The following is a 12,501-nucleotide window of genomic DNA, read 5'->3' on the forward strand; positions in this document are numbered from 1 at the left end:
ATTAATAGCTGTGCACACTGAGCGTGCACTAAGTGCATTACTGGCTGTGCACACCACACTGAGCATGCACCAAGTGCATTACTGGCTGTGCACACTAAGCGTGCACTAAGTGCATTATTGGCTGTGCACACTGAGCGTGCAGTGCACTAATAGCTGTGCACACTGAGCGTGCAGTCCATTAATAGCTGTGCACACTCAGCATGCACTAAGTGCATTATTGGCTGTGCACACTGAGCGTGCACTAAGTGCATTATTGGCTGTGCACACTCAGCGTGCACTAAGTGCATTATTGGTGCAGTGGCACTAGAGGAGCCGTCCCTCGGCAGTTTCTGAGAGAGGGGGCAGGACTGGAATAGCAGGGGGCTGTGGGTCGGGATGGGGTAGAGCCCCCCTGTTGTGTAGAAAGGGGAATCACTCCCAGACTGTCTGTGGCTCTGAAACCAAACACGAATCATCCACGGAGCCACAACACAAGCCCCAGAGCGACTGCAGCTGCCCGAGCCAGCAATGGCAGCTTCTGCCAGGAACTGGGATTAGGAGCCCCTCAGCACCTGGTTTAGATTGGTGCAATCCAAGCTGTGGCTTGAAGTTAGTCCGGGGCTGTTTTGTGTATCCTGGCCCTGTTTCAGGCCAGGCCTTTAACGAAGTCCTGCCCGCCCTCCCGCTGCCCCTGCTTTCAGTGACCCTGCACAGGCCTGGCCTGGCGCTGCAGCACCCCGCTGGTTACAGGCAGCAGCACCATTACCTTGGGCTAGCATGTAAGATTCCAAAGTTATTGGTATTGAAGTAATGACTACCGGCCTCAGTCCCACAGAGCCTAAAGCTGTGGGATAAAGAACCCTGATCACCAACTTCCCTCGTCTGGCCCAAGGAACTCTGCACCGTAAGGGTAAAGCTCATCTGTGCTGATACCAGAACTTTCACATGGCTGGCCTGAGAGCTGAATGAGCCATCACAAACCACCCACCTCCTGCTACGAGCACCTGGTGTGTTTGTCTTCTCCCACAACCCCAGGGCATCGATACTAAAACCCGCCAAACCAAGCCATTCTCCGGCACCGGCTTCTCCTGGGGAGCGGAAGGGAGAACCACCGTGACAGATGTTAAGCAACATGACTGATGCACAACTGCAAGGCACTCGTACCCTAGAGGCGGGAGCAGGGTAGAAGAACCACTATGGAACAGAACTAGTCTGTGCAGCACAACACTAGTTTTGAGGGTTGCCTGCTGCTGCCTTGAAATGTTTTCTTCTAGCAGAGACACGGCAGAGGGAGAGGATGTCAGAGCATCAGACCACAGCCATGTATGTGGAAAACAAGGGAAAAGGCAGGACCTCAGAGAAGCACTTGCTGCTTTCATGGGCAGTGCGTTCATCCACAACAGAGGCCAGTGTATTACCTACAAATGAGGCAGAAGGCAGGCAGCAAGGAGCAGTTTCAGGGAGACTTAGCAGGTTCATCTAGTTATGTAGGGCCTCATAACCCTGGCTCTTGTCCCGCAGCACAAAGGCTGGCACCGCTTCCCACATGAGGAAAGCCCAGGCCCCCTTAGAGGAGGGGAGTATTGCAGAAGGATCAGTGCTGCACAACACGGTATGTGATATCATCTGTATGCATGATGCCTAATTAGTGGTTGAGGTTCTCAGCCCTGTGCCACGCAGGTCAGATTAGATGGTGGTTGTGGTCCCTTCTGGCAAATTCTCTGAAGAAACCTGAGGGTTACTCGATGGAGCTGACAGGAGCTTTGGAGCTGACCAGAGTCTTTTTTTTTTAACTAAAAGCCTGCTCCTCCACCACCACCCAAGCCCTGCAGGGAGCTGGTTCCAGTAACTAGAGCAAGGGAGACCAGGAATCCCAATTGCTGCTCTCAGGAGAAAGATCTCACCTTGTGAAAGATACCTCCCTTCTCACTGCATCAGCATCTGAAAGCGTTGGGATTTCTAAGCGGTCCCACCTCCCCCGCCGTGAAACTTAAAGCTGCAAAACCACACACACGTGCGAGGTTTTTTTCCAACTTTTATTTTAAAAGTCATAATTGAATCTTAACAAAGTCTTAACCCATTATTGTTCTGAGAGCTGCGGCTCAGACATGGTCTGTGTAGCAGTAACCACCAGCCACCCAGCAGCAGGTCACACACCACGCACCCAGAAGCGGCTAAGAGGTTAGTAGGTTTAATTCATTAACCCCTTGTGTGCTTCCCACGCCAGGTGCAGCAATGACATCCACCACAAGCAACCTTAAAAGAAGTTTTATTGGGAATTGGGAGGGTGGGTTTCCCTTAATATGCTGATCTCTGGGGTGCTGGTTGTAGGGGAGCACTGCCCTCTGCAATAGGCAGAGGGTGATATAGAACCTGGGAGTGTCTCCCCTTCCCACCCCAATACGTACATGCAGATAGTTTATAAAAGAAAGGCAGACTCTGGGTTGTAGCCACCAGAGGATGGTTTCTATCAGACAGGATATTCCCTGTGGGAAGATAAAAATAGACTGCAGTCCCCAGAGGATCATGGGAAACCGTCATCGTCATCCTCTGCCATTTCCTTCGCGAATTCCAGGTCCTGCTGCTCACGCTCCCGGCGCTCCTGGAAGGCAAAGGCAGGGCACGTTCCTAACAGGCTGATGGCAGCAGTGGAACTGGGCTGGCTCAGGGCACTGAGCTGCTCGGAGAGGCTGCCAGGTCAGCAGTGACCGAGAGAGAGTGGGAAGTGATGGCCATTCATGTGAAATGAGTGATGAGAAGGCTCTGTCCAAACCACAGCTGGCACCAAGGACTGACAGGGGCCCTAGCTAGAACTCCTGACTCACCACAGAAAGGTTCCCACCAGGGCAGGGATGGGGGTCTCAGCCCAGGCTAGACAAGGGTACACAGCACTGGTTGGGAGGCAAGTGTCACTCCCAGGGAGGGTTGCTAATGGGGTGCTCAACCCCCTCTCCCCACAGGCAGGATCTCACCTCTGCAGACTCCAAGTCCTTGTTGTAAGACTTAGGTGGGAACCTCATGGCCTGGAAACACAAACAAAAGGGGATCAGTGAGGGACCGCCAGGGCCAAGGCAAGGAATCCAGAGGCACCTCCCAGGCTGTAGCAGACATTTCCAAGCATGCATGGCAGCCAGGGGTCATGCTCCTTGCTCCATCAGCAAGTTCCAGCACGGCCAGGTAGGTTGCCTGACTGACATGCTGACAGGACAGCAACCTTCAGATGCACCTCCCAGGGCCGTGGAGCTCAGGATGTGCTCCAAGGTAGCGCATGTTTCGAGGCCTTGTGAGCCTACCCAGGGAATCCGCTCTCGCTCCCAGCAGCTGGAGCTAGAGTGCAGAGAAATTTGCCAGAGATCAGGCCCTTTCAGCACAGGCTTTCACAGCATATTGGCATGAATGAGGCCTCCCAGCGCCCACATGGGGAGCTTGCTCTTCTCCCATTTTACAGAGGCAGTTCAGTAGAGTGACAAACAGAACCCAGCAAAGAATCCTGTGGCACCTTATAGACTAACAGACGTTTTGGAGCATGAGCTTTCGTGGGTGAATACATCTGAGGAAGTGGGTATTCACCCACGAAAGCTCATGCTCCAAAACGTCTGTTAGTCTATAAGGTGCCACAGGACTCTTTGCTGCTTTCACGGATCCAGACCAACACGGCTACCCCTCTGGTACTAAGCAGAACCCAGGAGTCCTGTCTCCCAACCCTCAATGCAGTGCACTGTATTAGCAGCCAGAGTACAGAATGGGGTGTGTTTAGATGAGAGGAGAATGTAGGGAGCGCATGGCGGGCAGGGGGACCATGCTTTGAACTGGTGCCCCAACAGAGGATTTGAGAGTGCAAGGGAGAGGAAGGAGAAGAGCCAACCCATCACCCCAGAGGGGCCTGGAACCTGCTGGGGGAGCTTCTGAAGGCCCGAGGCTTCTAAATCACCCCGCTGCACTCACACATCTCAAGAGAGTGGCCCCCAGGACACCTGACCCAGCACCCACACAATGGGCAGAGCCTGCGCCGCAGCCTAGCTACCTTGACAGACATGTTGTGGATGTCGAGGCAGAAGGAGATCCTCTGATGGAAGGCCAGCTGGGGCTCCCGTGTGGAGTAGATGTCAATCATCTCTTTGGACTGGACGTAGCCTTTCTCGTGGTTAATGCTGGCTTCAATCACGCCGTCCCGGATAGCCTACAGCCCGGAGGCAACAGTCATGGCAGAGGGCCAACCTTGAAGGCTGGTGTTCGCATGCGCAGAGTGCCCGGGGGTCAACAGCCAGGGATGGCAGTGTGAGCACTTTGCACTGGTTCCCACAGGACAGCGACTTGGTCTGTCTGGTCTCTCAAGCCCTGAGCCCACATCCCTTTTCCACTCACTGGGAACACGTCAAGTTTTTCTTGGTGCAACATCCCTTGGTAACAATTGCTCAAGGAAATGACAGATGTAGCAAGATGGGTAGGGATAAGGCTACGCTTTGGGTCAGAGCATCCTGGCATGAAGGGGTTAACTGGGATGCAGGCCCTTGGAGCTGCTGATGGCCCAGATCCCAGTAGTAAGAGGCTGGTGACAGATCCTTTTGGAGGAGCAGAGAGCTGGTTCAGAAGGGCCTGAAAGATACAGGACCAACCACTCAGGAATCCAACGGTTAGCTCTGCGGTCCCTGAGCACCGCAGGGAGAAGGGGCTAAGGGCTAGATTTCCTACACTGATCCCCGAACCGTACTTCATCCCAATGACCCACCTTGGCAACAATGAACTCAGCATCCTCCGGACTGTCCAGCTGCAGTTTCTGAGCAATGTCGGCCAGTGCGATGCGTGAATAGGACAAGCTGATCATGCGAACACCTGGAGGTGGAGAAGGAACAGGAGCTGGAGCGTGTCATGAGACCACACACTGAGTGAGGTGGGAAGTGGGTGTGATAGCGAGAGGCCTTTTAAACTAAGAAGCACAAGGAGACTCAAATGCACACTGCTCTCCTTTGTTGCATTAAATGATAGGAACAAGCCACAGGGGCTAGTTAGCCCAAGACGTCTAGTCAGCCACGACAGCCCCACACTGCATCGAGACAGGATGTTCAGGCGCCAACAACATGGCACTGGCAGCTTCTTACCTGTTTTAATCACATTGTGTCTCAGCCGGATGATCAGGGTATAGGTCCCATCTGCCTGAAATTTGTCCGCAAACTGATCCAGGACCTGGTTGAACTTGGCTAGGTTACCCGTCCGAACAGCTGTGGGAACATACAGGAGACGGTTGAGAGTAAACAGAGAGAGAGAAAAGATCTGCTGAGGCCACACAGTGAGAGCAGGAACAGAACCCAGGAATCCTGTACACCAACCACTCAACAAACTCCTTCCTGACATGTAAATGTTACAGTAAGTGGAATTTTGAGGTTAGATTCATAAATACCAGAAATAAAACAGGAGACAGTGCCCTTTATTGATGAAATGTTAAAAATGTTAAAAATATTTTGCTCCTTCAAAGAGCAGAACATTATATCAATTTACATCTAGTCTGACCTCTGGTGTAACAGAAGCCAGAGAACTTCCCCAAAATACTTCCTTTTAAACTGGAGCATGTCTTTAAAAAAAATCCAATCGTGATTGAAAAATTGCCAGTGATAGAGAATCCACCACAACCCTTGGTAAATCATTCCAATGGTTAATTACTCTCACTGTAAAAAGTAAAATTTACTCCCCCAGCCAGGGATCCAGTGAGATTAGAACCCAGGACCATGGGCACTGGAAGCAGGAGCAGTGTCCCTTGGTCATCAAACCAGTTAACAGAGCACAAAGTTACTGAAAATTATCTTCCATTCTGAAAAATGTGCACGTGTGGCTCTGGAATCAGAAGCTGGCCACAGCAACACTAGCACACATTTTTTAAGTGCACTTTTATCTTTGCGCCACTATTTTGCTAGTCTAGAAAAATCTAACCAGGAATGTGACCCTTGTTTGTGAAAATATGGTTATGTAAAAAAGAGTCTGAGTCTTATGTAATGAAACTGTCAATGTTCTCATTGTCCATACTAATGGCTAACCTTTTTTAAAATCAACCTATACTTTTGGTCTCTGATGTCTTGTGGCCATGAGTTCCACAGGTTCTGACCTGCATTTCCTTATAACTACATCTTTCAGTTTCATATAATTTCTCTTTGTTCTTACAGTATGCGATAGCATAAACAAGAGTGTGCAATTTACCTGTTGATGTCACTATTTGTCATTTTACATGACAATTTGAGAAGCTGTAGCAAGACCAAATGGTAGGGCACACAACAGAAAGTTAGGGGTTCCTGGATCATCCAACAACAGATCATGAAGCTCTGGGAAGCAGCCAGAGCATCCTTACCCTGCGTCAGGAGGAAGTAGGGCATCAGTGACCTCTTGAGGGAAGGCTGTCTGAACTGGAGTCTGTCCGGGATCTCACCCAGCAATAACTCCACCACGATGAGCAGCTTGTGGACCTTAGGCAGAAAGACAGACACAAGAGACTATAAGAACAAGGAGTACTTGTGGCACCTTAGAGACTAACAAATTTATTTGGGCATGAGCTTTCGTGGACTAAAACCCACTTCATTGGATGCATGCAGTGGAAAATACAGTAGGAAGATGTATATACACAGAGAACATGAAAAAATGGGTGTTGCCATACCAACTCTATAACAAGACTAATCAATTAAGGTGGGCTATTATCAGCATGAGAAAAAAACTTTTGTAGTGATAATCAGGATGGCCCATTTCAAACAGTTTGAATCTCTTAGAACTGCCCGAGACACCCGAAGGAAGCAAATTCTTCATTAGAATAGACCAGCCAAGAAGCTGGTGAGACCCAGATCCTACCCTGTCTCTGCTCCTCTCCATGGACCTGATTACGCATGGTGCCTGCACAAGTGCCTGACACGCATGCACCCAGAGGTGCCCCCTGGATGATCACGCACCCACTCACCGTCTGCTTGAAGCCAACCGCTGTGTGCTGTGGTGCCTTCCGCAGGGCATTCGTCATGGTCCTCCGTGCTTCGGAGTACTCCAGCTGAATGGCTTTGATGCGACCTGGCAGAGAGAGTTATAGAAACTGTTTCAGGGAGAAGTTGGTTTAACTGACAAAGCCCAGCCCAGGCACTGGCATCTTCACCCTACCTGGCACAAACTGCCAATCAAACCAACTGCCCATGCCTTGCTGGCTGTTTGGCTGCTTTAGTTTGGTGCAGTTTGAGACTGAGAGCACTTGAGGTCACGGCAGCAACAAACAGATCTGTGTTCAGCTGCCTCAGCTCCAAATGACTAGAGGAGCTCCAGTCTTTCAGAGATCACACACTTATGTACTCTGTGTCGTGGGGACTGTGACAGACCCAAACCAGTGGGGTACAGGAGTCTGGTAGAAGGCAAATATACTGGTCACTGGATGAGCAGTTTTCTGTTCCCTGAGTGACCAGAGCAGGGGCTGCACTAGAGTAATCAGGAACCTGCTAGAACCAATTAAGGCAGACAGGCTGATTAGATCACCTGCAGCCAATCAAGGCAGGCTAATCAGGGCACCTGGGTTTAAAAAGGAGCTCACTCCAGTCAGGGGAGGGAGAGCCAGAGGAGAGGAAGTGCGTGTGAGGAGCTGAGAGTGAGAGGCTGTGCTGCTGGAGGACTAAGGAGTACAAGCGTTATCAGACACCAGGCGGAAGGGCCTGTGGTGAGGATAAAGAAGGTGTTTGGAGGAGGCCATGGGGAAGTAGCCCAGGGAGTTGTAGCTGTCATGCAGCTGTTACAGGAGGTACTATAGACAGCTGCAATCCACAGGGCCCTGGGCTGGAACCCAGAGTTGAGGGTGGGCCTGGGTTCCCCCCAAACCTCTCAACTCCTGATCAGACACAGGAGGAGCTGACCCAGACTGTGGGGAGGATCACTGAGGTGAGCAAATCTGCCAATAAGCGCAGGACCCACCAAGGTAGAGGAGGAACTTTGTCACAGGACATTCTCAGCAAGGACAACAGGATGCGAGCAATCTTTACCTCACGCCTTCCCTGCCCAGGGCAGCAATGTAAACACCTCTTTGCACATACATAGCCCTTCCATCAGCTCTCAAAGCCTCACACCTACCTCTGCTCACTAGCATGCTGATTACTACCAAGGCCCCATGCACTCCCTGGGAAGACGGACATGGTCTGGAAATTGGGGCAGCTTCATTTAAATTTTAGAACAGATTTTGAACATAATTAAACATGAATATTAACATGATTAGCACAGCGGCCCCTCCCTTCTCCAGTTTCCATTCAGTTCAGTTTTACTTTCCCCACTTGCCGATGTTTGTTTTACCAGTGACGCTGAACGGCACCGAAAGAGTCCACGGCAAAGCTGGAGGTTTTGGCAGCTGCAGAGGGGGCTGTTGCGGATGGTGGAATTGGGCACAATAGCAGCGAAATAGTGCTGGCATTTCCGCCACTCCCTTTGTGCGCAGTTATCTCGCAGTTCAGCCCCCTCAGACCAATTGTTTCAGACCTGCAGACAAGACTATCACATTTTATCCTTGGTGCATGTTGTCCAGTGTTTTCTTCCCATTTACTAGGGCAGGATGTATAGATTCCAGAATACAATTCTGTGGCAAGGAGTGGATCTTGTAGCAAATTCCGCTGCCAAAGAATTGTGACACACACATTGTCTTAAGTATTAGCCCATTTTACAGGTGAAGAAATGGAGGCAGCGATTATGCGGTTTTCCAGAGATCGTGGGGTCAGTGGCAGAACCAGGAGAAAACCCTCAGAATCCGGACCCTGGCCCTAACCATTTGATCAGACTCCTTCCCTGGCCCCAGGAACAGAACCCAGGAGTCCTGATTCCAGTCTCCTGTTCCAGTCACTAGACAACACAACAGTAAAGCAGTGTGCGGTGGCACTGCTGCATCTCACCTGTGTAATAGAGGTACCTGGCCCACTCATTGTTATTGGCCTGCTCAGGAAAAACTGATTTGGAGACGAGCTTTTCCGCCTGGTCGTAGAGGTTATAGTGAAGGTAGTTCCTCAGCAGCAGGTTCAGGAGGGTGGCCTGACCATCTGCGTCATGACGGAGGGTTGCCGTCCTCAGACGGGCATGCAGGAAACTTCAAAAGAGGGTGAAGAGGAAAGAGTGCGTCAGAAGGGAGGGAGGAAACTGCAAAAGGGGAGAGCACAAATGTCCCAGCAAGGTTTCGATCCTAGCAAACGGCTGCCATTAGGCACCAAGGGGCCCTTTCATTTCTGTATAGGCAGGCTCCGGGAGAATGCAGCACACAGGACTGCAACTGACCTATCGGACACAGGAGCAGCCAGTCCTACCTCCTGACCACATCAAGTTTATTCAGGAACTCGTAGCTGCGGGAGTGGTAGTAATAACACTTGGCCACCACCAGATCGAGGGCTCGGCGGTTCTGAGGACTGATCTTCTGCATCAGGTCATCAGACACTTTCTGCGCCTGGGGAAGGGAAAGAGGAAAGTCAAAACAGACAAGGCTACACCCACACCCACAGAGAGAGAGAGAGACACAGAGAAAACGAAGACTCGCTTGTGAGGAAACACAGGAGGGGAAACAGTCAGAAGCATTTTGGCTGTGAGAACTTCCATTAATCTAAATCCCCTGTCCCTAAAGTATTGGTAGCTTCCAAGGGCTGCATCCTGGCCAGTCCCTTTGGGGTGCAGTTAACATAACGCCAGGGAAGCTCTTCTAGCACAGCAATAAAACGTGAGGTAGCTAAATGGAGGCAGTGGTATTTTGTTTGCTGGCCAGCTATTAAGCCTCCACCTGTGCTAGGCTAGGATGGGACACAAAACTTCTCTGCTCTGAAGTTCTGCCACCATCTACCTGTACTCAGCTCATGGGAACAGGGAGGCAATGTGGAGAGCACTCAGGTTTGCCAGTTTATTCGTCTGTGTATGGTCTCATGGGCCATACACACCCAGTACTTGGGTTTCAATAGCAGGCTGGATCTCCCCAATGCAGCATGCAAGACAGTCCTGGGGTTTTACCTCTGGGTATCGTTTACTGTTCATCAGGTAGATGACCAGGAGCAGCTGGAGATAGGTTTCTACCTCTGGCAGGAGGGGGGCTGAGGCTGCCTTTCCTGTCCGGGGACGGAACTGCAGCTCTGCTTCTGTGTCCATAGGCTATAGAGAGAGACCGAGATGTGCTGGATCCACAGCTCTGAAGTCCTCTAGTAATTCACAGAGGAAACTCAACATGGATGTGCCATACCCACCACCAATGCCCGTACCAATTTCCCTGCCCACCCAGCGTGCCTCAGTCTTGACTTGGAGGGACCACCTCTAGGAACAAAGGAGGTCAGTCTCCATGGCCCACTCAGTCTTTGCTCTCTCTCTGCTAAGGATGCCAACACAGGCCAGCAAATACCACTGCGATTTTTCTTAGATACAGAAACAAGCCAGCTGGGAACTGGATCGAGTCACTGCCCTCAAATCACTTCCCAGGCACTCCTGAATAGTCAGGTTGTAATGTTTGAACGCTCCCTTTGGTGTCTCTGCTCCCCCTCCCCTCCCCTCCCCTCCCTTACGACAACATGTTCTCTGCTACTAAGAGTCCCAGCATCTGCCAAGGCAGAGTTGCCACCAACTTCAGCAGCCTCCTCTGCACCCACTGCAGACTCACCTCCTCCAGAAAGCCCAGCAGGAAATCCCGCACGGTACTGTTGGAAGTGAAGAAGCCATTGATGGCTTTATGGAGCACGTTGGGGTTGAGTCGGCGGGACGTGGAGGGTAGAGCCCGTAGGGCACGCAGGACATAACGAGGCTCCTTTCCAGACACAGCCTTCTCAAGCTGCTTCACATGCTCTTTGATGTCTGCATCGGCACAGGGAAATCCTGCTAGCACTTCGCCTCTGGCAAGTGCTCTCGCAAAGGAGGCAAATCCTGATACCTGATAATCATACTGGTGATACCCCTGCTTTCTGTCTGAAGACTGATACATGCTTCTACCTGCTCATTTTAATATAATTCTAAGGAGAAAGCCTCAATACCTCAGGACATAAGCCACTCTCTAAGTTGGGGGTGGAGGGGAGGTTAGGAAGAAATTTTTCCTGGAGGCAGTTTATCCTACATCTGTCTACTACAGGTTTCTTGCATCTTCCTCTGCAGTCCCTGGTGGTGCCAGCTACAGTGAGAGAATATTGGAATATTACAATATTGGATACTGGAATATCACAATAGTATCTAGGAGCCCCAATGTTAGACAAGGACCCCACTGTGCTAGGTACTGCCTTCATCCTAATTACAGAGCAATTATAACAATCTCACGCTTAGGTAGCTGCTTTCACACTGAACTGCCCCACTGCACTTTACGAGAAACCTGACTAAGCTAAACACTGGGGTCACTTTATGCGCCACTTGGGGTGGAGGGGACACAGACGATGCTGGCTGGCACCCAGACCGACTCTAGACCTTCTGTCACCTTAAGCGAGCCACTTGGGGTCTGATTTTCAGGAGCGCTGAACACCCACCACTCCAGCTGAAGTCAATGGGAGCGGACACTGCTCAGCACCACTAAAGAACCAGTCCTTGTATCTCCCCAGCGACAATGACACTTCCCTGCCTGGCAGCGGGGGCCAGGCGCTATGGTGTGCGGCGAAGGGGACCTTGGCCATGCCGATGCCGTTTCCCAACCGAACCATCACTCAGCATCATCCCAAATACCCCTCTCCCTACAAAGTCTTCCCCTGGGACTCAGAGAAACGGGGCAATTCACACAGCAGTGGGGAGGAGCCCACGGGGAAGGGACTGGGGCTGGCATTGGCCTCCCAGAGGAAAACAGCCCCTATGATTTGGTGGGCACCGAAGCCCAGCCCTGCTGGGTCGCTCCCCCGTCCCATTCCCCTCGGCTCCCCCTCCCCCAGCCCATTCCCCTTTGCTCCCCCTCGGGTCTGCCTCCCCCCATTCCCCTCTGCTCCCCCCCTCGGGTCTGCCTCCCCCCGTTCCTGCTCCCCCTCCCCCAGCCCATTCCCCTTTGCCCCCCCTCGGGTCTGCCTCCCCCCATTCCCCTCTGCTCCCCCCCCTCGGGTCTGCCTCCCCCCGTTCCTGCTCCCCCTCCCCCAGCCCATTCCCCTTTGCCCCCCCTCGGGTCTGCCTCCCCCCATTCCCCTCTGCTCCCCCCTCCTCGGGTCTACCCCCCCGTTCCCCGGGTCTGCTCCCCTTCCCCCAGCCCATTCCCCTCTGCCCCCCCTCGGGTCTGCTCCCCCTCCCCCCCGGGCCCGGCCCCTCCCCACCTCACCCTCCAGCGTGACAGCGTCGAGCTCGCGCTGCTGCGGCGGCTTCTCCCCGGCGGCGCCGCCGGCCCCGTCCGCCGCCTCCTCCTGCATCTCCACGTCCGGGGGCCCGGGCGGCGGCTCCTCGGGGGGCGGCTTGGCCTTGTCGGCGGCGGGGCGGCGGCGGGACGCGCCCTCCTGCTTCATGGCGGGGGGCGGGGGGGGAGCCGGGCCGGGCTCGCGCCGCTCGCGGTGACGGTGCAACAATGGCGGGAGGAGGCGGCCCGCTCCGCCGCGAGGGGTGCTGGGAAAGGCCAGGCCC

The 12,501-nt window shown here is 52.7% G+C and overlaps 1 protein-coding gene across 2 annotated transcripts; it reads right to left on the bottom strand.

Annotated features, from left to right (window-relative positions):
* Positions 1-1,997: 1,997 nt before the first annotated feature.
* PSMD3 (proteasome 26S subunit, non-ATPase 3) lies at positions 1,998-12,401 on the bottom strand. 2 transcript variants are annotated; one of them, XM_030540950.1, is made up of 12 exons: positions 12,206-12,401; positions 10,592-10,782; positions 9,955-10,092; positions 9,267-9,403; positions 8,862-9,052; positions 6,914-7,017; positions 6,317-6,431; positions 5,079-5,198; positions 4,709-4,812; positions 4,004-4,159; positions 2,952-3,002; positions 1,998-2,581 (listed from the first exon to the last, which is right to left on the bottom strand). In XM_030540950.1, exons 1-12 carry the CDS (start codon positions 12,384-12,386, stop codon positions 2,504-2,506), a joined length of 1,566 nt encoding a protein of 521 aa, XP_030396810.1. In that variant the 5' UTR covers positions 12,387-12,401; the 3' UTR covers positions 1,998-2,503. The 2 variants fall into 2 exon arrangements, with proteins under 2 accessions (XP_030396810.1, XP_030396809.1); XM_030540949.1 differs by lacking the exons at positions 1,998-2,581; positions 2,952-3,002; positions 4,004-4,159 and adding an exon at positions 4,167-4,575.
* Positions 12,402-12,501: the final 100 nt, after the last annotated feature.

This window comes from Gopherus evgoodei, chromosome 23 (assembly GCF_007399415.2).
Source record: "Gopherus evgoodei ecotype Sinaloan lineage chromosome 23, rGopEvg1_v1.p, whole genome shotgun sequence".
In the NCBI taxonomy this organism is placed as follows: domain Eukaryota; kingdom Metazoa; phylum Chordata; order Testudines; family Testudinidae; genus Gopherus; species Gopherus evgoodei.